Below are 24364 nucleotides of genomic sequence, written 5' to 3'. Positions count from 1 at the left end.
CCCAGGCTCTTTTAGGCCCAGATTCCCTAATGGCAACCTGTGGTTGTCTGTAAATAGCCTTTTTATGAATCTATGTTCAATTAATCCCGTCTGAGTGGGCTGCTTTGTGCTAGGACCCTGATCTATACAGTGGGAATAGAAAAGAGGTAACTGTGAGACCTGAGGAGGTAGAAGGAAAAGGTCTTGAAAACCAACTGGATGTGAATGATGATAAGGAAAGAGTGTTCATGGGCCACCTGGAGGCCTTTGTCTTGGTCAACTGGGAGGATGGAAATGTGATGGGAAGGAGAGACTGTGGATTCAGTTTGAACGAGTTGACTTTGACACATCCATGGGAAATGATGGGAAGATGCCTGGTAGAGCTGGAAATGTGAGCCTAGTGTCAAGAGAGAGGTCAGTGCTGGATTTTGACCTGAGCAAATTCTGAGTAAATTGGTAGCTAAAGTCGTTGGAACCGATGGGCTTTCTGAGGAAAAGAGAATGAAAAAAAGATTTATGATTTCTGCAGTGTTGAGGAGTGAGAGGGAGATGAAGCTGAGAGAGACCTGTGTTTCCTCCTGATAAGTGAGTGCCGTCACAAATAGGTGAGAACATGCCCCAAAGTGACTGAGATTTCATCAGGGGAGACTGGATGCAGACAGGGACAGGGTTCTGCTCAGTGTTAGCCCAGAGAGAGCCAAGCAGTGGAGTCTCCTGGGCAGATGGGGAAGGTGAATGAGGGCAATGGGCCTACAGGAGGGCCCCACCAGCGACCAAGGGACCTGAGAAATGGGGCAAAGTCAAATGTAGTTTACTTTCTGGGAGGGCATACTTGCAAGACAGTGTTAGTCGTTCTGTTGTGTCTGACTCTTGGTGATCCCAGGGACTGTAGCCCACCAGGCTCCTCTGTCCATGGGGATTCTCCAGGCAAAAATACTGGAGTGGGTTGCTATTTCATTCTCCAGGGGATCTTCCAGAGCTAGGGATCGAACCCATACCTCTTATGTTTCCTGCATTGGCAGGCGGGTTCTTTACCACTAGCGCCACCTGGGAAGGCCTTACTTTCTGGGCCCAGTGTTTCAAATCTTTACTGCGTTGATTACCTGGGTCAAATACAGAGGCTTTATTAACTCAACGTCCTGTCACTTTAAGTATGGTCTCTTATAGTTCCAGAGAAAAGCCCTAAATTCAGTGAAAGGAATAAATGACAGCAGGAAATAGACCTATTCATATGGAAAAACTTCAAGAGGAGCAGAGTGCTGTCCCCGTGTTATAAATGAAGAAGATGACTAAAGGAGGCAAGTGTAATCCTGGTTTTGCCTGACATTTGGAATTACCCTTGGTCTTCTCTGAAGAGTAAAGGTCAAAGCACATCACTTCTGAATTTTAGTGCTAACCACAGGGAGTGAGAGGGTGCACGGTTCCTCCAGAGTAAGATTCTTAACATTCTGGAGTCTGGTTACAGATCCTCATTGAAGAGTTGAAGAAATAGTGGACACCTTCCTCAGAAAAACGTATGCCAACATCCTCACAGACCCACCCATGCAATATCACATGTGATTATAGGGGTCCTAGAAGGGATCTGTAGTGTTAATCTCTCCCCCTTCCCATGCCACATACAAAGTAGGTGCTCACTAAGCATTTATTAAGTATATAAATGTGTGAGGCATTATACTTAGTTTACAAAAACATGAGTCAGAATACAAATATCTTAGGTAGGAGTAGCTAAGGTTTTAGCACCTATTCATATGAATTCATTTATCATAGTGGTTTTCAACCCTAGCTGGGCATTACAAGCTCCTAGAGGAAGGGAAAACGTTGCAAAAATACTAATAGCTGGGTTGCACCCCAGAATAATTGACTGAAAATAGGTGTGGAGCTTGAGTATCAGTATTGCTTAAAAGCTCTTCATTTGATTCTAATGTGCAGGCAGGATTAAAATCAATGTAGCAGGTAAAAGCCACATCATTTAGTAGAGAGAAAGATTATGTAGATAGTATGCTAACTAAGTTTTCATAGAGGAAATTGGGAACCATAATAAAAACTGTAATCTCTTCCAATTACATAGAATATTACATATCACTGTCATGTACACAGTCTCATTCATACCCCAAAGATACACCAATAGTTAAGCCAAGCTGGCATCAGGGACTTTTCTCAGAACAAATCCGATTCTGTTAATGCAAACTCAGATCCTCTGAGTTGAGCACATTTTTCTTTTGATTTTGCAAAATTGCCTCTTGGAGGATAAAAACAGGGGTTCCCACCCACAAAGAGCCCAACTCATTAGATCTGGAGTGGGGTCTGGGAATTTGTCATTTTACAAGCGCTGCTGATTCGATTGCAAGCCTGTGTCCCAAGCAGTAGCTCTAAACTGTGGGTGCAGTGGACGAAGGTGGAGCAGAGGAGGCATACAGGTAAGAATTCCTTGGGGAGACTTTGTCCAATTCACGTACAGGAGCCCCATCCTAGATCGATGGAATCAGAGAACAGAGGTGATGAGAGTGAAGATACAGAAAATGCTTGATTCTGACACCACTGTCACCCCAGCTGAGAACCAATACATGTGGGTTGTTTCTTAGTTGCCCAGCCATATTGCCCTGGGGCCACTGCTGCAATGGTGACCTCTGGCCAGAGGACTGGGTGCTGGGCAGGGACTGGCATGGGGGGATTGGCAAGGCAGCTGATTAAATACTGAAAGTATGTAGGAGGGTGCTCAGGGCAGGTGGGGATGACAAAAACAAGCTTTGTTCATTTCAGAGTTTTGTCAGGGCTGGCCCTGCTACAGAGTAACTGAAGCCAAGCTTGCAAGAACAAAAACAGAGTAGTTTCCAAATCACTTCTATTTCCCCTTGATCTCAGGCGCACATGTCAACCCTGAAAGTGCCAGGTGCCCTTCTCCGCCATGTGTGGCACGTGAAAACACTTAAGTGAAACCACTGTCAGGGTGCATAGAATCAGGGGGATGCTGACCACAGTTCAGCAAGGGTCTCTTTATAGGGCTGATGGAAATAAACAGTGGGGATGTCTACATCAGGCATCAAAAGACAGAACGGGCTGGCAGTCTTGTTCAAAGGATGCATAGTACTGCTCTCAAGGACAGAACAGATAACTCTTAGTTAGTCAATCCCTTTGAATGATTTCCCGAGACAACACCTCAATAAATGTTACCAGTGGTCATTCTTTCACCTCAGTCTCAGTTTTCCTCTCTTTGAGCTGTAGATTTCTGATTTCTCCAGTTATATGTACTGATACAGACTCCCTTTTGGGATAGCGAGGTAAGTGTCATGAGTCGCTATTTTCAGGGTTCAGAGTAGAACTCAGGGTCTCCTGGAATTATTCTGCTTCAGAGGATTTGGAAGGAAGAAGAGACTCATGGTTCAAAGACTCTGAAGGGACTTCTAGCAATTCTTCGAAGAATTATCATGGAACACTGTGAGCCCTCAGCAAGCACTGCTGGAGAGAGTGAGGTGTGTATATATGTGTGTGTGTGTGTGTGTGTGTGTGTAACAGCCAAGGTGGGCTCTGCCTGATATTCTGTAACTCCTCCCCCTCTTTACCTTGGCAGGATTTCTTCTCAGCAACTGATGTACCCAAATGCTCCAAAGTGATCGGTCTGCTGTTGCCTTTATGGGTATGGATGGAGGGAGGAGGGCAGCGTGCATATATCTTGCTTGCTCTGTCATACATATAAGTGAAGTGAAGTGAAAGTCACTCAGTCGTGTCCAACTCATTGCAACCCCATGGACTATACAGTCCATGGAATTCTCCAGGCCAGAATACTGGAGTGGGTAGCCTTTCCCTTCTCCAGGGGATCTTCCCAACCCAGGGATCAAACCCAGGTCTCCCGCATTGCAGGAAGATTCCTTACCAGCTGAGCCACAAGGGAAGTCCATCATACATATTAAGCCCACATCAATGCTGGGACTGTGCCTTACAGGTCTGACCTACTCAGAACTGTTAACACTGCTTTACACCATTTACACTTGAGACAAGCCCATTGGCTAATTTCTCACCTGGACTGCCCAGTGGAGAGCTGTTTTAAAGTCTTTATCCACAAGGGTAGGGTCTGCCCCCTTCTTCAGCAGCATTTGGGTGTGTTGAGGCTGGTTGTGGAAAGCTGCCCAGTGGAGTGCTGTCATCCCCTGCAAAACCACAGTCAGAGGGGCTGAGATGAGCACAGGCTATTAGGAAGGAAGGTGGAGTACACACATTCTCCCCAGGCCCGAAGGCATCACCAGATGCGTTGGTTGCTGTCTGTCAGTTCACTTGTTCCTTGAATCATTCATTCAACTGATACTCCTTGGGTTCCTACTTGATGTCAGGTAAACAGGTGCCAAGCATACTGTAGGGAATAAGATCAATGAGATCCATGTCCTTGTGGGAACTCCATTGTGGTAGAGGAAGATAGATAATAAATGCAAATAATAACACAAATACAAATATTAATAACACAAACAAGCCAAAGGATTTTCAGGATTGTTGAATGCTATAAAGAATGCACCTGGGGTGCCATGACCAAGTAACCACCCCGGAGGTAGGGACTGTTCTACATGGGCCTCTGGGAATCGAGGTAAACTGAAGAGCAACAAGTCACAGAGGCAGACACTTGTGATCAGAGTACACTGGGATGCCATCTCCCACCACCAGACCAGAACACTGCCTGTTTACTAAAGTATCCCAGAGACTGACCCAGGCTAGATGAAAAGCAGTTGAATGAATGAATGAGTGAATAGGGAGAGGAGGAGAGCCATGCGAGGTGCAGTTGGAGAAAGAGGCAGGGCTGATCCTTGGAGCGTGGGATGGGGAATAACCTATATAAGGCATTTGGATTTTATTCTGAAGTCAATAGAAAGACAGTGAAGGATTTTAAGCAGGTGTTGACATGACCTGATTTACACTGTTCAGAAGAAATCACTTGGTGGCAGCCTGGAAATCAGATCCGGAAGGGCCAATCTGGTGAATTCCACCTTCTTTCCTAGCTTAAGGTCACACGTTCGGTATGGTTTCATAATAAAATGAACTTCTGCTGGGGAACATTTGCCAAAAAGAACCAGTAGTATTTGAGAGTGGACTATGAAAAGATGGCCTCTTCTCCTTGCGTATAGCTCACAATTACATGAAATATATCTAAAATGATTCTAGATTAAGGTGCCTGGTAAAGGGAGCAAAGGAAGTGGACAGCTTTCTCTTTTTGCAGTTGTCTCTGCATATAACACAGTGTTACCACCTTGGCCTTCTCTGCCCATCCAAGATGAGCTGAGTGGAGGAGACGGGCTGCAGCCTGGCTAGAAGGGTAGAGCTATTATTATTCCAGATAATACATTAATAATGTTCCAGATAATAAATTCCCTGGAGAATTGAATGGCAACCCACTCCAGTATTCTTGCCTGGAGAATCCCATGGACAGAGGAGCCTGGCAGGCTATAGTCCATGGGGTCACAAAGAGTCGGACACGACTGAATGACTAACACACACACAGATAATACATGAATTATCTGCTCTAGAGAGCTTTATGAGTTCTTCTGTATATCATCTCAATCCTCCAAATAACCTTTTGGATTAAATATTGTGGTGAAGTCTGTAATGCTCACCAAATTCGATTTCCTCTTTCTCCAGGGCACATACTCAGCCTACATCCCCAGTTTCCTGGCAAATAGGTGTGGCCCCGAGGCTGGGTCCTGACCACTGCCGTGTGAGTAGAAAGGATGGAAGAGTGGAAGCCCCACTCCTCCAAGGCCTGCCTAGAAAATAAAAACTCTGCAGTCTTTTAGATATTTTCTTTCCTCGCCTGGCAACTGAATAGAGGGGAGGCTAAGTCTCAAGATGGTGCTGGAATCGTGTGATTAAAAAGTCCAGGAACCTGGTTGATGAGACAGGACAGGGTCACCTCATCAACCAGCACTGAACAATGAAGCGAGCAGGAAAAAGCTTTTATTATGTCGGGCACTGAGGTTTCGAGTTTTTGCTATAGCAGCTGGTCAGCGCTGAAAGGTGTCTCTGTCCTTCCCATTTTATGCAAGGGGAAGTTGAGTTCTAGGGAAGTTCTCAAGCCTGTGACTGAGCACAAAACTGAATCTAGGGTTTGAGGTTTGTGGGGCAGTGAGATTAGAATGTAAGTCCCCTTGACCAGTTCCACATTCTAAATCATTACATTATGGCCTGCTTTCAAGTGTCAAGTGTCATATAACACTGAGCCTCCAGATACTCTTAAAGATATTTCATGAAATTGGTTCCATATGGAAAATAACGACCATCTAACAACAGTGGAACTTCTTGTTCTTATTCCTGCGGCTGAATATTTACTTGAGGTTCAGAATAGCTCAAAGCATTTCAGTGGGTCCTCTTTATTTTTAATTTGGCCCGCTGGAATTAGAAATCTGGACTCCAGGGAATCAGATTCTTTTTATTGTGCAGTGATTACCCCTTTCCCAGAGCTGAGTACCGTTTGCTTTAGAATCATTGGCTTCATTATGACATGCCACCAGCTCCAGGACTACAGACATGGGAGACAATTCTGAGTTACTGGAGTATAACCTCATGAAGGCAGGGCCCTTTTCCGCCTGAGTCCCTGGAACCCAGAACAGTGCCAGGCGCATTGTAAACGCTCAGCAAAAGCTTATTAAATGAATGAGTGACTTCTTATTCTTCTTGATGGATTTTTTTGCTTTTGTAAAATTTGGCTTTGCTTTCTAAAATCATTCACACAAGAAAGACAGAACATGACTTCTTTATAGAAAATGAACTTGTCTGCTATGATCATTGTTATCAACTGTTCAGTAGAAACCTGTTGAAACCTGTGAGAATTCTTGATGAGTCCTCCAAATGAGGTAGATGGCAATCACTATATGCAGAGAGATTGATTTAGCCAGGTGAGAATTCAGCATGAAACTGTGAATTAATTTAATCCTTGTTAGAACACTGTTAAGCCTTGTCTCCTAAAGAGTTTCTAGGCTTTAAGAGTTTTTCTCTTAAAGCAACCACCACCCCTTCTTACCTCCCTGTTGGAAAACCAAACAACAACAACAACAAAAATGAAAACAAAAAACCTCAGCTCCTGCACATTTTGAAAAACAGTGCAAAAGGCCACTACTATTTTTCATATACCCACTTGGTGCCAAGAACTTCATTTACTTCACTGAATCTTTACAACAATCCTGAGAGATAGGTATTTTTAGACTCATTTTACAGGTGAGGAAACTGAAACACAGGTTAAATGATTTCCCTAAGGTCACTGACTGACTGGGTAGAAGACAAGTTGGGATTCAAATTGGGGTCCCTCCCACTCTGGAGGAAATTGCTTGTTCCACACATCAAGCTAGTAGCTTTCATTTTCGAAATGAGCTCAGATACTGGACAATTTTTTTCTTTGTGATTTTAGCTGGATTTGGGGTTTTCTCAGTTTCTAGAATGGTGATTCTCAAGCATCAGGGTTGCCACCCTGTATTATTGTTTATTTCATTTGGCATCACTTCTAGTTTTCTTCTGAAAGTGCAGTTGGCAAATATTTAGTTTAGTAAGCTATTGAAAAAAAAAAAATATATATATATATAATCCCTCCCACCCATCCTCTACCTTGGAATTTGGGATCAGTGTTATAAATCACTGTTGATCCTCTGAGTGGCCCCAAATCAAGACTTGAATTACTCAATTAGTCTGTAAATAATAATACATTATAATATATAATATAAATATGTTGTATATTTATATTATAATACAAACAGACTTCAAACATTCATTCAAGTCAAGAGAAATTTCCTGTTGCTATTTTTTTCAGTTGGGCTAATGAGAAATAAAAATACACCCTCTTAGAGTTAGTAATATGAAAACCAAAACTTTCAAAATCAGCTCCAATGCCACTCTTTGCATTGCACAACACACTTGTTCAGGAACTGTTTCCTACAATCGCGTCCTCCTTCTTTCAGCTTCTTTAACACTGCTAGCACATCGTAGTTGTGTTAAGACTGGTGGCCATTTAAGGAGCAGACTTCCAGCTTGGCAATTTGCGTCTGCCCTGGGCTGTGACAAGAATTAAGATTTAGCTGTGATGCACTTTAACGGCAGAGGCTGTGGCTTACTCACTATGATATGTCCAAGCACACGGAATGTATTTGAGAAATGTTCACAGGAAGAGTTAATCAGTGAATCGCAGGTTATGCAGGTTCCCTTGGATTCACAGGGAGTATAAAACACCAGCGTCTGTTGAATGCAAGCCAGCCACCTGTGTCTAAACTGTGATGCCCCTCACTGAGGACCCAACTGGGCCTTCAAAGAATCTGAGAGCTGAAAGTCTAGGAGTCTCTGGAAGATACGTTGCAACACACACCCAGATGGCCCTGGTGACAATAGAATTCTACTTCTTTGAGAAAGAAGGTATGTTGGCTCTGAGCAAAGAGTAACTTATATTCATTTAAGAACATAGCTCTCTAGAAAGTTTTGGAGGGAGATGTTAAGTTTTGGTTGACTTAGGAGCCATTTTGAGATTGTTGATAGAAACAGCTGTGTGTGATAGCTGTTGTGTGCATGGCAGGCTGGCTTTGAAACACACTCTGGTGCACATGAGTAATTCTGTGCCTTGAGCCTGTGCCACCAATATTTCAGTAAAGGGCTTTCAAGTCCTATCGTCTTCTCAGAACTTTTTTCTTTTTTTTCCAAAACCACTGTAACTTTTGTGCTTTATGAAGCAGAAATCTGATTCAGTGTTAAGTAGTTTTCTGTTTCAGAACTGCACTTTTAGACCAGCTCTTGCAGATGCTAAAAGGCACAGAGAAAGAAACGTGTGATGTGGCTGGCTGCTTTGGTTCATCCCGCATTTTGGTGCACCGGGCGATAGAATTCTAGCAGGTGTTTGCGAGATCAGCAAAACAATTCTAGGTCATTTGAAGGATCTAGAAGTTCACAGAAGTCCAGTTTGGCTCTGTCTGACATTTTTATATTCACATACTGTTAATTTTGTGACTACCCCTCACAAAAGTTACAGAGGGTCTTCTGTGTACAAAAAACTGGGATAAAGGATATAATTTAAAAGAGTCTAAAAAGAACTTCTAAAGCAAGATAAGAAATGCAGTAATGAAAGCCATTTTCTTCAAATTTATGTGGGTAAAAACTTACAATTATAGATCACAAAGATTAGTAAGGCTTTAGCAAAAAATGCTTGCGTGTAAATATTACAAATTTCTTCTTAAAATATTTTGGTATCTGTTTTTCAATATAATTTTTTGTAATGCTGTGTATTTCATATTATGTAACTTCAAACATTTTTCTGAGAAGGGATCCACAGCCTTCTCCAGTATACCAGATATGTCCACATTTTGAAAATGGACAAGGACTCCTGCCCTAAAATCTACAATACATTTTTGAAGCTCTCAAATGATACAAAATCTTTTTTTTTGTTTGAGAGTAAATTTGGAAATAATTAAAAGTCACAGGGAGTCAAATCTGGTAAATAAAATGAGTCATTCATTGAGTTGGGTCAACACAACAAAGAGGGAGAGGACAATAAAATAAAATCATGTGCCTTTTTCTTGAATTTAATAATTTAATTCTTTATCTAAATATATATTTTAGGGACACTTTATTATGTGCAAGTTACTGAACTAGATTCTAGGGATATTGAGATAAAAAAATACATGATCTGCCTCTAGGACCTTATGGGGAAAAGAGGGTCTGAGGAGAGAGGGAAGTGAGAGCTCCTAAGTAGCACCAGACTCTGTTAAGGTGTTCATTTTTAGAATAAAAATTCTGGTGCATTAAATTTTTTGACTTTATTATTTTACCTTCTGCCAGCTGTAGAGCAAAAAGATTTCTAAAATCAGGGACTGTTTTTATTGATTTTGCCTTTTTTAATAAACAGTCCCTGCTTGTGCTTGAATCCTGGGAATGTTGTAAGTAGATTTTACTGCTAAGAATTATATCCAAAGATTTACATCTGGTTTTGCAACTTGGATTTATTTTCTGCAAGTGCTATTGTAATGTAAGTTTGGATTGTCAGGTCACTCACAAAAATCTACTTATATCAGAATGTGCATTAATATAGGATCAACTATCTATTTTAAATACCATGTATAACAGTGCTTTTCTGGATAAATGCATTCAAAATTCTAATGCAGATGCCAATATTTTATAGTCCCTCTTCATGGGGTGCTTTTCCTGTCAGAGCTAAAACGAAAGCAGGAGAGGTTAGATTCCAGGAATTTAACAACTTAATTCTCTGTGGCTGCAATAGACAAGCCCCTCTCTTTGTCAGAGATTCCCCTGAGGTCCCTCCCAAAGAACAAAGGCACAGGACAATCTGACCATCTGACCCATGGTGCCTTTCCCACAGTGTTAAATCCTGCAGTGTGGATAGCTTCCAAACAAGTCACTTTATAATTAAGCAGTGTGGTTAATGAAACAAGAAAAACAAATAGATCATTGGAATGAGAACAGAGTTCAGAAATGAAACCACATATTAAAAAAAAAAATCTTGTAACAAACTAAAAGAAAATTTAGCATGATGTAGTTATGTCCCTAGGGGTAGGAAAGGCCTTTAAAAAGGATACTGAAAACAAAAACAATAATGGACAAGAATGATCATCTTGATTATATCATATTTTACAATTTCTGTAGAGGAAAAGACATCACAAACAGTTCTAAAATAAAGAATAAACTATGAAAAACATTTGCAATTCAATAGCAGATAAAGGATTGGTCAGAATATAAAATAAACCCCTGTGGGAACTTCCTTGGCAGCCCAAAGGTTAAGACTTTGCATTTCCACTGCAGAGGGTACAGGTTTGATCCCCAGTCGGGAAACTAAGATCCTGAACACTGTGTGGTGCGATTAAAAAAAAAAATACTCCTATGAATATGTAAGAAAAGGTGAATGGACAAAGATCTAAAAATGCCCACTGTACCTATGAAATTATGCTCATTTTCATTGGCTATTAGGGAAATGCAAATTAAAACAATAATAAGAAAATCCAACAACAGGAAAACAGTGATAAGCATGTTTTACACTATGAGTGGAGTTATAAGTTGATGCAGTTGTGTTGAAGAACAACCACGCATGCATACTAAAAATTAAAATAGGGAACCCTTGTACACAGTTGGTGGGAATATAAATTGGGGCAGCTACTACAGAAAACAGTATGAGATTGAGATAGTCGCTTAGTCGGGTCCGATTCTTTGCAACCCCGTGGACTGTAGCCCACCAAGCTCCTCCATCCATGGGATTCTCCAGGCAAGAATACTGGAGTGTGTTGCTATTTCCTTCTCCAGGGGATCTTCCCAACCTAGGGATTGAACCAAGGTCTCCCGCATTGTGGGCAGATGCTTTAACCTCTAAGCCACCAGGGAAAACAGTATGGAGGGTCCTTAAAAAACTAATAATAGAACTACAATGTGATCCAGTAGTTCCATTCTTGGGTATATATACCCAGAAAAAATGAAAACACTGATTTGAAATAACACATGCACCCCAATGTTCAAAGCAGCATTTTTTTACAATAGCCAAGACATGGAAGCAACTGAGTTCCCATCAATAGATGGCTGGATTAAGAAGATGTGGTAATAGATACAAAAGATTGAGAAAGTATGTATATACATACTATATATATACACACAAAAGAACAATTACCTGGGGGTGAAGGTGGTAGGGTGGAAGTAATCAAGGACTTCTAGTATTACTTGTAATATTTAACTTTTTAAGAAGCAAATGTGTTCATATATTATTTATTCAAGTAAAAACTAATAGTACAAAAAATGTTTCAAGTCACTGAGCTCAGAAGAGGATAGCCTCTAGAGTGATAGTCATCTCTGATATAAAGTGGTACATATTATCTTTTGTTTTACATGAGCAATTAGAGGATGGCTGCAGAAAACATTTCTTTTTCCTTTGCTCCCTCTCTCCATTCTTAGTTTCAGTTAACAGTCTGTCTCAATTAAGCTAGATTTCTGTTAATTAATCATTTAATCTTTAAGCATTATTGTGACAAGCTTGGGAGTCCTTTAGTTATTCTGGGAAAATAATTTTATTCAAACTCCATAGGGGATATGTCTTGCTCTTTCCTCTTGTCGTCAGCAAGCCATAATGCTTCGCCAGCACTAGCTTACCTTTTCCCTGATTTCTTTGCCTTTGCTGTTTTGCTTCCTGCTATTTAACAGATGTAGGGTGTGTGTGTTTTAACTGTTACTCCTTCATATATAATGGAGACTGTACTTGGAACTCATTTGGAAAAGTGGGGTGGGGGTGGGGCTGAAGGTGACTGCTTATTCAGAACACTGAGAAGTCAAATGCAGGAACTCTACCAAGGTAATAACTGGAAAGGAAAGCCTATGCTGTGTTCTTTCCATTTCAGAACTATCCTTATTTCCCAATGGCAAAGAGCAAATTAGCCCTTGCAAATTTATATGGATTGGCTCATACCAGCAATATATATGGGCTTCCCTGGTGGCTGAGATAATAAAGAATCTGCCTTCAATGCAGGAGACCCACATTTGATCCCCGGGTAGGGAAGATCCCCTGGAGAAGGGAGAGGCAACCCACTCCAGTATTCTTGCCTGGAGAATTCCATAGACAGAGGAGCCTGGAGGGCTACAGTCCATGGGGTCATAAGCAGTCAGACATGACTGAGCAACTAACATGCACACACAGCAATGTATATACTAAAGAAAAACGCAGGCAAGCATTAGTAGTTGGATTCAGATGGGTTTCAGACATGCTGTGATATGGTGTGAAGAGGAAGCTATGACACTGAAGTCAAGTGTCCTTGTTGAGGCATCTGCTCAAAAAAGCCAGTAGGTCCAATGCTGGTGTAAGACCAAGAAGAATCTTCTCTGAGAGGTTGCTTTGCACAAAAGGGAACTACAGACTTTTCCAATATTAACCACATATTGTCTGAAAAGTGTTACAACTACCACTGTTAGAAAGATCTCTGTCTACTTTCATTCTCATCAACCAACCAGGGGCCTCCCAGGGTGGGGAAAAATAGGGAACTGTCACTTTGCTAGGGGATGTTCAGATCCACTGAGTTGGGGACAGAGTTGGATGTCTGTAAGGGAAATTTAACTTTAGGGTGTAAATGACTGAATTTTCCCCCTTTCATTTAATAAGTCCCAGGGTGGGCTGGGGGTTAGGGAAGAAGCTGAAGGTGTAAGAAGTGGTTGGCAAGTTGCCCAAAGTCTAGAAGTTCTTAATCAGCTGACACAGACTGCAAGCCCCCAGGCTCCCTGCTTTCACATGAAGGGCACTTTCTCATCTCTGGTTCTCATTTTTAAAGCAGAAGTTTGAAACACTGCAATATTCTCTCATGTGGGGTTTTGCTTTAAACTACTGAAGACGAGGGGTAGGTGAAACAGCATGTGACCACCGAGTCAGAGAAGTGTCCATCCTCAGACCCAGACTGTGAAGTAGGGACTTTTTGATGTGGTCATTAATGCCAAGCCAGTTGGAAGGAGGCCTTTGATTCAAAGGCTCAAGGAAGACAAGAGGTGCAGCCCAGGAGAAATACGAAGTATGGGCCCAGTCCCTTTTAGGGGGCTCCCTCCCACTCTGTCTATGGCCAGTCGGTCTCCTTGAAAACGAAGTTATTTCACATCTTGGGGCATATACATTTTCAATACTATCAGGTTTTCTTAAAGTTATCAGACATTCTTAGTGAAGTCAAATTAAGTTTACATTTTAAAAATTCCATTAAAAATCAGATATTTAAATCTATTTTAAGAAGCTGATTAAAGAAATTAACCTGGCTAATAAAAACCAGATCTGTTTTTTTTTTTTTGTAAGAGTTAAATAGATACGAGCCCCTCAGTGTCTCTGGGGCAGCTCTACCTGGTCTGATCCGCCCTCCCTCAGGAACTTTGAGAGTGTTGCTTTGTCTTCTTGGACACCTGGCACAGGCTTGCCTTGTAACGTAAAGGAAACAGCAGTTATGATCATTGGCATTAATAGTGTGGCTTCTGGAGCAGGGAGCCTAGAATTATTATCTATCTGTCGTCTTCCACTCAAAGAGAGAGCATCAGCAGCCATCGAAATTTTTGGTTCTCGAGAAGACAGGAAAGAGCAATATTTATTTCTCAATGTCCAAAGGGAAATTACAAAATCTCAGTGGTAGATGAATGCTTAAATACTTAATGCAATAAATCCTACCCTATTAAAAGCTATCTGCAGTGGGATAAATTTCTGCCTGAGAATTAATAATAGAGACACAGGCTTCCCTCTCAGGGTAGAAACACAAAACTGCTCCATCCCTTCCTTGCACCTTTAAGAGAGGAAGCTCTGTGGTTCAGAAAACCCTTCTTCCTTCTCTAACCTGCACAATGTCCAACCATTCCTTGCGAGGGCAGGCTCACCTCATTGTCCTGGTGATTAATCTCGCTGAGGTTTGACTGTTGCACCAGGACTGTTAGGAGCCTGTGAAGAAAAACAGGAGAAGTGGCTTTAAAGAACAGAACCTGTATGAGAACATGACATTAAAAATACTGTCTGCTGAAGGCCTCCAAATGACCAGACACCCTTTGCATTTACTAGGGGAGAGATCTATGGGAAAGAAGCCAGGGTGATAGGTAAGAAGGCCCAGGAAGGCAGGTAGGAGGAAGACCTCTGTCTCTTGTCTCCCTTCCTCCCTATCTTAGTGCTTCTGGAGAGTGAAAGGGAATGCAGAAAGCAAATCCTCAGGCTTATCTTATTCACTAGACCGGTATCCCTTTGTGTTCACTCCAAGAAGCAAAGTTCTCTAGTGCTTATTCTTTATTCATTTTGCATAAACTTCGAGTGCTTTCAAATTGCTTCACCACTTGGAACATGTGCCATACCTTCTAAATGTATAGGTTATACCTGGAGGCAGTCAGCATTTACAATTTTGCTTATTCTTTCTAAAACACAAAATATCTAAGCATGCAGTCAGTTATCAGTGTGAAACAACTGCTGATGATTCCCAAGTTCAAGTTCTTATCCCACTTGGGACACATACGTGGTTGACTGAGGTCAACATTCCATCTATGGGAGAGAAGCAATTGAGTTTAGTACTTAGGAGCCCAGACTCTGGAGCCAGACTGCCTGGGTTCACATTCCAGTTCTGATATTGACCAACTCTGTGACCACAGGCAAGTAATCTAACTTCTCTGTACTTATGCATCCTCATCTGTAAAATGGGGGGAATGAAAGTGCCTACCCTGTAGCTCAGGGTGAAGATTAAATGAGTTAATATGCAGACAGCATTTTAGGCATGCCTAGAGCACAGTGTTATTTCTAGAATACTTAACCCTGGAAGTTTTAACCCAGGCTCCATCTCAGAATTCCCTGAGGAGATTTTTTAAAACCACAAATACCTGGGTTGTATATTCAAGGTTTCTGACTCAGTAGGTCTGGAGCGAAGCCCAGGTTCTACTGTTTAAATAAACTGTTCAGGAAATTCTTGTAAACAATCAAATTTGGAAACTACTGAGGAAGATGCTGAATGAATTAATCAATGAATATTCATTGTCATAGAATTGTGTCCCCTGGTCCCCAATTTATATGTTAAAGCTCTAACCTAGTGTGTGTGCATGCTCAGCTGCCTTAGTTGTGTCCGACTCTTTGAGACCCTATGGACTGTAGCCCACCAGGCTCCCCAGTCCATGGAATTCTCCAGGCAAGAATACTGGAGTGGGTTGCTATGCCCTCCTCTAGGGGATCTTCCTGACCCAGGGATGGAACGTGAGTCTCTTGTGTCTCTTGCACATTTTCAGTTCAGTTCAGTTCAGTTCAGTTGCTCAGTCGCGTCCAACTCTTTGCGACCCCATGAATCGCAGCACACCAGGCCTCCCTGTCCATCACCAACTCCTGAAGTTCACTGAGACTCACGTCCATCGAGTCAGGGATGACATCCAGCCATCTCATCCTCTGTGGTCCCCTTCTCCTCCTGCCCCAAATCCCTCCCAGCATCAGAGTCTTTTCCAATGAGTCAACTTTGCATGAGGTGGCCAAAATACTGGAACTTCAGCTTTAGCATCATTCCTTCCAAAGAAATCCCAGGGCTGGTCTCCTTCAGAATGGACTGGTTGGATCTCCTTGCAGTCCAAGGGACTCTCAAGAGTCTTCTCCAACACCACGGTTCAAAAGCAGCAATTCTTCGGTGCTCAGCTTTCTTCACAGTCCAACTCTCACATCCATACATGACCACAGGAAAAACCATGGCCTTGACTAGGCAGACCTTAGTTGGCAAAGTAATGTCTCTGCTTTTGAATATGCTATCTAGGTTGGTCATAACTTTTCTTCCAAGTGGTAAGCATCTTTTAATTTCATGGCTGCAGTCACCATCTGCAGTGATTTTGGAGCCCCCCAAAAATAAAGTCTGACACTGTTTCTACTGTTTCCCCATCTATTTCCCATGAATGATGGGACCAGATGCCATGATCTTCGTTTTCTGAATGTTGAGCTTTAAGCCAACTTTTTCACTCTCCACTTTCACTTTCATCAAGAGGCTTTTTAGTTCCTCTTCACTTTCTGCCATAAGGGTGGTGTCATCTGCATATCTGAGGTTATTGATATTTCTCCCGGCAATCCTGATTCCAGCTTGTGTTTCTTCCAGTCCAGTGTTTCTCATGATGTACTCTGCAGAGAAGTTAAATAAGCAGGGTGACAATATACTTGACGTACTCCTTTTCCTATTTGGAACCAGTCTGTTGTTCCATGTCCAGTTCTAACTATTGCTTCCTGACCTGCATACAGGTTTCTCAAGAGGCAGGTCAGGTGTCTGGTATTCCCATCTCTTTCAGAATTTTCCACAGTTTATTGTGATCCACACAGTCAAAGGCTTTGGCATAGTCAATAAAGAAGAAATAGATGTTTTTCTGGAACTCTCTTGCTTTTTCCACGATCCAGTGGATGTTGGCAATTTGATCTCTGGTTCCTCTGCCTTTTCTAAAACCAGCTTGAACATCAGGAAGTTCATGGTTCACGTATTGCTGAAGCCTGACTTGGAGAATTTTGAGCATTACTTTACTAGCATGTGAGATGAGTGCAATTGTGCGCTAGTTTGAGCATTCTTTGCCATTGACTTTCTTTGGAATTGGCATGAAAACTGACCTTTTCCAGTCCTGTGGCCACTGCTGAGTTTTCCAGATTTGCTGGCATATTGAGTGTAGCACTTTCACAGCATCATCTTTCAGGATTTGAAATAGCTCAACTGGAATGCCATCACCTCCACTAGCCTTGTTCGTAGTGATGCTTTCTAAGGCCCACTTGACTTCACATTCCAGGATGTCTGGCTCTAGGTGAGTGATCACACCATCGTGATTATCTGGGTCGTGAAGATCTTTTTTGTACAGTTCTTCTGTGTAATCTTGCCACCTCTTCTTAACATCTTGTGCTTCTGTTAGGTCCATACCATTTCTGTCCTTTATTGAGCCCATCTTTGCATGAAATATTCCCTTGGTATCTCTAATTTTCTTGAAGAGATCTCTAGTCTTTCCCATTCTCTTCTTTTCCTCTATATCTTTGCATTGATCACTGAAGAAGGCTTTCTTATCTCTTCTTGCTATTCTCTGGAACTCTGCATTCAGATGCTTATATCTTTACTTTTCTCCTTTGCTTTTTGCCTCTCTTCTTTTCACAGCTATTTGTAAGGCCTCCAGCCATTTTGCTTTTTTGCATTTCTTTTCCATGGGGATGATCTTGATCCCTGTCTCCTGTACAATGTCACAAACCTCATTCCATAGTTCCCTAAAATGCAACTGTATTTGGAGATAGAGCCTTTAAAGAGGTAGCTAAAATGGGGGTTCCCCTGGTGGCTCAGATGGTAAAGAATCCACCTGCAGTGCAGGAGACCTGGGTTCCATCCTTGGTTCAGGAAGATCCTCTGAAGGAGAAAATGGGAACCTACTCCAGTATTCTTGCCTGGTGAATTCCATATATGGTCCACTGGTTCGAAAGAGTCAGACACAGCTGAGCAACTAACATACACACACACACACACACACACACACACACACACACACACACACACAAGTTAAAATGAAGGATGATTACAGTGGGCCCTAATCCCATTTGATTAGTGTTCTAGTAAAAGAGATTAGGACACACAGAGTGACACAAAGACAGGCTTATGGTGGGCTTCCCTGGTGGCTTAGATGGTAAAGAATCTGCCTGCAATGCAAGAGACCCAGGTTTGATCCCTGGGTTGGGAGGATCCCCTGGAGAAGGGAATGGCCACCCACTCCAGTATTTTTGCCTGGAGAATCCTATGGACAGAGGCAGCCTGGCAGGCTACAATCCATAGGGTCCCAAAGAATTGGACATGACTGAGTGACTAACACTTTCACTTCACTTTTGCAGTGGAATGACCATTTGGAGAGACAGCAAGAGGATGGTAATTGAAAGCCAAGGAGAGAGTCTCAGAGGAAACCAAGCCTGTTGGCACTTTGATGTTGGACTACCAGTCTTCAGAGCTGTGAAAAAAAAAATTTCTGTTGTTTAAGCCACCCAGCCTGTGGTACTTTGTTGTGGTCATCCCAACAGCAAACTAAACTCACCAAGACAATAAACAGTTGTCTATGTGGAAACAATTAAAAATTTCAGAAATTATTTTGGAAGAATTATTTGAAAAACAAAATGGCTTGTCTTTCTGCTGAATCAGATTTTCATTGTTGCTCAGCTTAGGTTACACCTAAAGTCCTAAGTATTAAACTGCTTAATACTGATCAGAGGGATTGATCATGCTGCATTTCAAAGAGTACTTAAATGGGGATAGACTTCTTCAGTGAGGGTGATATAAACAGGAAGCTTAAGTAGTGGTTGACTTAAAAAAAAAATTTTACAATGTTGTGTTGGTTTCTGCTCTAAAACAATGTAAATCAGCCATAATCATACATATATTCCCTTCCTTTTGAGTCTCCTTCCCTCCCTCCATCCACCCCTTTAAGTCATCACAGAGCAACGGACTGGGCTTCTTGTGTTAAATCTAGTCTTATCACTGATTTGGGGGGGCAGGACAATGCTGTGATTTAAATCTGGTTTCACCACTGTATGACCTTTCTGAGCTTCTGGTCCTCACTGCTATAAAAAGGATAATAACAGTGACGGTGGTGGTGAGAGTTAAATAATGTGACAGGTGTAAAGCTCCTAGTATACAGATTTTAAAGGAACAGTGGCTATGACTGAAAATGGCATATTTATTTTATCCTTTGTGAATTCTAGAATTCTTCCATCCGGTGAGAAGATGCTACAAAAATAATTGCATTATGGTTAATGTTGTTTTTTGTTTTCCTTTACAGCTTCTTTATGAGGGGAGGGTAACTGGTGACTTTCTTTCTCTCTTTCTCTCTCCTCCCCTCCCCTGCACTCTCTTCTCTTCCCTTCCTCTGTCTCTCTCTCTCTGTCTTATTGATGGCCATGGTCTGATGTCTAGGGTACATCTGGTGTAAGTGCTGAGTGAAGGAGAATGAGAGGGAGCAGGGGGTCAGTTGTGTCTAGTCTGGTTATCCTTGGCTGACCCTGAGCAGACTGAGATCGTCTGTAGTCAGACAAGCTGTTCTGGGGCTGCTCCAGAGCAGCGTGATCACACGGGAGGAAGCGAACTCTACCCAGATGGGAATGGAGGTGGGGAGATCAAGACCTCTTCTCACATCCTGGGTGAGCCTCCGAAGATCACGGGGTGAGCCCTATGCTGGATATTTCTTTTTGCCTCTCAGATCCAGCCTCTGCCCTTCAGATTCCTGCTTTGAAGGCTGACCTCCAACAATGTCATTATCCAGGTCCCCTGCCCTCTGACTTCCATTGGGTTTGGTCAGTGGGAGAACCTGCAAGAGGAAGGAGAGGAGCCACTTCCCTTTCTGACAATGACTTTTTTCCTCTACAAAAGGCCTGGGCTCCTGCCAGGTGGCCCCTCTCCTGCATTCCAATTACGACTACAACACAGTTTCCAATAAGAGCTTCCTTCCTCACCTCTTGTGAGGTCCGGGTGAAACATTTTCCTGTGTTAGGAGGAGAGTAGGGGTGGAAATTGTCACCATCTCTTGTTAGTTGATTTCAAATGTGTTACTCGCTCAGTCGTGTCCAACTCTTTGTGACCCCATGGACTGTAGCCTGCCAGGCTCCTCTGTTCATGGAATTCTCCAGGCAAGAATACTGGAGTGGGTAGCCATTCGCTTCTCCAAGGGATCTTCCCAACCTAAGGATCGAACCCAGGTTTCCTGCATTGTAGGCAGATTCTTTACCATCTGAGTCACTAGAGAAGCCCTAATTTCAAATAGCCTTTCATTAAACTTTCTTAGTCATCCCTATTTCATGTTTTCCCTGTCATGACTCTGAGTGATATATGCAAATCTATTCTGCTTGCCTCCATTTGATTCCTTAAGCCACTAAGCCGTCAATCTTAAAGCTGGTACAAATTTACAGATGATATTCTCTCTCTCTCTCCCATTTTATGAGAACAAATGACCCAATGCACTACATTGCTTGCCAAGTCAGCACACATTGCCTTGGTTATCCAGCTTGGACAGAACCCAGGTGTCTGATTTCAGCCTGGTGCTTCAATATTGTTCTGTGGTTCAGAGGCAGTCTGCAAGAAACTTGTCCCACATCTGCCTTAATGACCAGTGGACTTGCAGACCTCTTAGTTTTGTTTTCTTAGTGCTCCTGTTATGTGCTAAGCTAACCCAGGACTGTTTATCATATAACCCCCAAGTCCATCTATTACCACTAGCTAAAACTCTGTCCATCTCTCAGATCTCCAGCCACAGCATCAGGCCCACCTCCTCCCAGCTGTCAGGACAGGAGACCCAGGTCCCAGCAGACATGCAGAGTGAGGGTGATGAGAGCACAGAGGCTGGAGCCAGACTGCCTCTGTGAGATCCCCTGCTCCCTCACCAATCAGCCAGACCTTGGATTCATTAGGAAACTCTCAGTGAGTACATTTTCCTACCTGTAAAATAAACATAACACCTCTTCTCTAAAGATCTGTTGTAACTGTAAATGAGTCAATGCCCATAAGGCTCTTAGAATGGGCTTTATATACTATAATAAATTCTATATAATGATTGATTTCTTATTACAAAAAGGTCCTACCCCTTATATCTTGGGGTCCCCTGATTGCCATGAGGTGATTGGTTGGCCAGGGAGAGCTCAGTTAGAAGTATCCTGGAAAGAAGGGAGGCTTGACTCCTGGAGCTTCTCTGTTTTGCTGGCCCCTTGGGCTCACAGTCCTGAAACCGGACTCGGCCCTGGGGATGACTGAGGAAAAGGGTCCCCAAGACCGCCGTCTGCTCTCCTGTCCCAGAATCTGCCCAGTGGTGGGAGTAAGCTGCCATGAAATACCCACTGCAGATTAGGAGGCATCATCTCGAAACTAGAGAGCGGAATCTCACAGAAATGATTTCCTTCCTCCCTCTAGCTGCAATCAAGAGAATAAAAAGAGGCAGAGCTGCCGCCACTTTGGCAAGAAAAAAAAAAAAATCTGCTGGTAACCATGGAGACAATGAAAATTACTTTCAGAGAGCCCTGTGACTGCTTTCAGAGGAAATCGCTGCTTGCCTTCCAACTCTAGCATGCACAACGTTGTACAAACACAACTGCATGCTCTTTGCAGCTTTGTTAATGATCATGCCCCTTCTTTCACATCGGCGCCCTCTGAATGCCCTAGCCAAGGAAGCAAGAATAGCCATGGGGAGCTGAAAGGCAGAAAATTCAGACCTGCTGAGAAGTGGAGTATTCAAAGCAAGGGGACTCATGAGATGAAACTTGTGCTCCTTTGCTTTTGTCCATCCAGCTTGCCCTCGTGTTCTTAATTATTGGTCCTTCCTCCCTGCAGGAGCTTAGATTCCCCACTGAGCTATCGCTTAGCTAAGGCTGCACATTGACTGGCTGGTTTGCTAGTGAGTTGTTTCCATCAGAGAACCAAAATCTCTCTGGAGGCAAAGGGCTAATTGAAGTGTCCCCTTGGCTACTTTACAAGCTGCTGAAGTTTGAGACTTCATTCTAAATAGTCTCCAGCAAGCACCGAGTGGAAGGAGTGTGTGCTGTTTGGAAATCTAGGGATGAGTAGATTTTAAAAGGAGTCTGAGTACCTGAGTACAAGTCCACAATGTGGCCAGCACATGTGCTTATGATTAGAGGAAAAATATACATGCATGTACACTGGCAAAGGCAGAGAAGGGAGTTTCAGAGGAGCTAATGGTTGAGTTTGATGTTCACTGGGTTCTAAAATCTTGCAATGCTCTACGTCCCAAGGTTAAAACAAAGGGAAGTGCTGTTTATACCCTGATGAACTTCACAGGAAATGTGTGCTCATGTAGTGAGTACAGGACTGTGTGTACATGTACCTGTGTGGTTGTATTTTTTGTGGACCTGTGTGTGCTAAGGTGGAAAAGGCCAGGGTGGCGTATTCGGGGTTTCATTCTTTAGGGCTGATCAATTGCACCTTTTTATTTCTGTCTTCCATCATCATCATCAATATCCTCACCCTCATCATCCTCACTAACAGTGAACACTGACAATTGATGCTGCTCAGTGCTTTCTCACATATTTTCTCATTTACTTCTGCCTCCTTACCTAGGAGGTAAGTACTGGATTACTCCTACTTTCTAAAAACAGAAAGCTGGACCTTAATATGTTAACTTGCCCAAGATAATAGTGTCTATAAGAGATGCAGCCAGATTCATCCTCAGCCAGTCTGACACCCGGGCTGGCACTCCTGCCCACCCTTTACCTCCATCCAAGAAAAGGATGTTAGGTGGTTTTCAGATACATATAGTAAGACAAGATCACAAGAAGAAAGTAGGCAGAGAGAAAATGAGGGCAGGATAAAGAACACATAATTATGGTCCTATGCGCATGCCAGAGGTGAGACACAAATTGGGTTTTGAGTTTTCTAAATATATAAAGAGAGAAACCTGATCATAAGTCACAGTGTCCACATAGTAAAAATAATTCATCAGAAGCAGCACACGAATTCCTCCTTTAGTAGAAATTTTTCTTGTGCGGTTTTTCAGAAAAGATAGTTTTTGGACACTGTAATGAACAAAACATTTCCTGACAGTCAGACAATAAGGAGTTCTGTAAGGCTGTTTCTTTTTTTGTTTTGACTACATGGTATGCAGAACTTCCTGGACTGAGGATTGAACCTGTGTCTCCTGCACTGCAAAAGTGGAGTCTTATTTACTGGAGTACCAGGGAAGTCCCATAAGACTGTTTCTCATAAGGCCTCTCGGGGTAGACTGAGGGCTTAATGACAAAGTGTGGCCATTACAATGAACTCAACAGGATCCATAGCAGTGGACTCCAGGAGCACGGCAGAGCCACTGGGCAGGTTACTTATCTTCACACATGCACTAGGCAATTAGTTGTCTTCTTGATGCCTTAGTTTTCTCTGTAAAATGGGGATAGAAATATTACCTATCACACAGAGGTGTGGTAAAGGTTAGATGAGATAGCACATAGAAAGTGCTCAGAATTTTCTCAGAACATGATAAATAATCAATGCTGCTTGTCATCATCATGCTTGTTATAACTATAGACCTCTATGCTTCAATGGTCAGACAAGCTGGCCTAAAGTTGTGTCCATTTAAGAAAATTAAATAGTTGAACAGATTTATATGACTTAATGGAAGGTCACTCCCTTCTGCATTATGATTTTAGGATTAGAAGATGCCTGTAAGCAGACTAAGATTTTTTCTTAGAAAGTAATTCTGAGTTCAAGTAGACAGATAAATGGGCTATGTTCTTGGGCTATGTTCAAGCCCAAGTTCTTTGGCTTGGTTAGTTTTGCCTTGAAACATTTAATTCAGATGTTATCAAGCTCTGCCACAACCATAAGATTTCTCAATAAAACAATGATAAAGTATCTAGTTTTAAGTATGTAATTCTGTAAGAAATCTTTTCAATCAAGCTAGTTTTGAAATGTTCTCTAGGTAACAAAGTCAGCTGATTAGTTATATTGGTTGTACAAAACTAAAGGTTGGCCCTTGCCATCTACCTCTACAAAGATTCAGTCCAAACTGCTGAGATTGCTGACTTAACCCCCTGAAAGGAGCTCAGGGTGGAGATCAAGAATGACACACCCCATGCTCTGGGAAAAACAACTGGCAGAATAGGCCTTAACTTCAGAATAGGAGTTAGATATTTTCAGAAGAAGGCTTTATGAGCCCAATTCTTACATGTCTTCATATCTAGAAAAGCGCTAAAATCATTCATGGTGACAACTGCTTCTCGTGACTTGCAGTAACCTTCTACAAAAATACGTGGTTAATGTATGTACTCCCCCCTTCACCAAAATCACATAGACACTGACCTTTCCCCCTACCTCTTTGCAGTAGTTTCTCAGAGCTATCTGAAATGCTATCTCCTGGGCTATAGTCCTCATTTTGCCCCAAATAAAACTTAATTCACAACTCTTACATTGTATAATTTTCTTCTCTCAACAGTTGTTAA

At 42.3% G+C, this 24364-nt stretch overlaps 1 protein-coding gene across 2 annotated transcripts in view; it reads right to left on the bottom strand.

Moving 5' to 3' along the window:
• ANKRD55 (ankyrin repeat domain 55) overlaps positions 1 to 24364 on the bottom strand; it is a 111820-nt gene that overhangs the window by 42650 nt on the left and 44806 nt on the right. For both annotated transcript variants that reach the window (XM_013972762.2, XM_018065807.1), the window contains 2 exons: positions 14311 to 14371; positions 3996 to 4124 (listed from right to left, as the gene is read on the bottom strand). In XM_013972762.2, coding sequence (XP_013828216.1) covers positions 3996 to 4124; positions 14311 to 14371 — 190 coding nt within the window. The remainder of the gene's footprint in view (positions 1 to 3995; positions 4125 to 14310; positions 14372 to 24364) is intronic.

This window comes from Capra hircus, chromosome 20 (genome assembly GCF_001704415.2).
Source record: "Capra hircus breed San Clemente chromosome 20, ASM170441v1, whole genome shotgun sequence".
Classification (NCBI taxonomy): domain Eukaryota; kingdom Metazoa; phylum Chordata; class Mammalia; order Artiodactyla; family Bovidae; genus Capra; species Capra hircus.
Note: the sequence above shows the minus strand (reverse complement) of the source record. Positions and strands in the feature narration are given on the sequence as shown.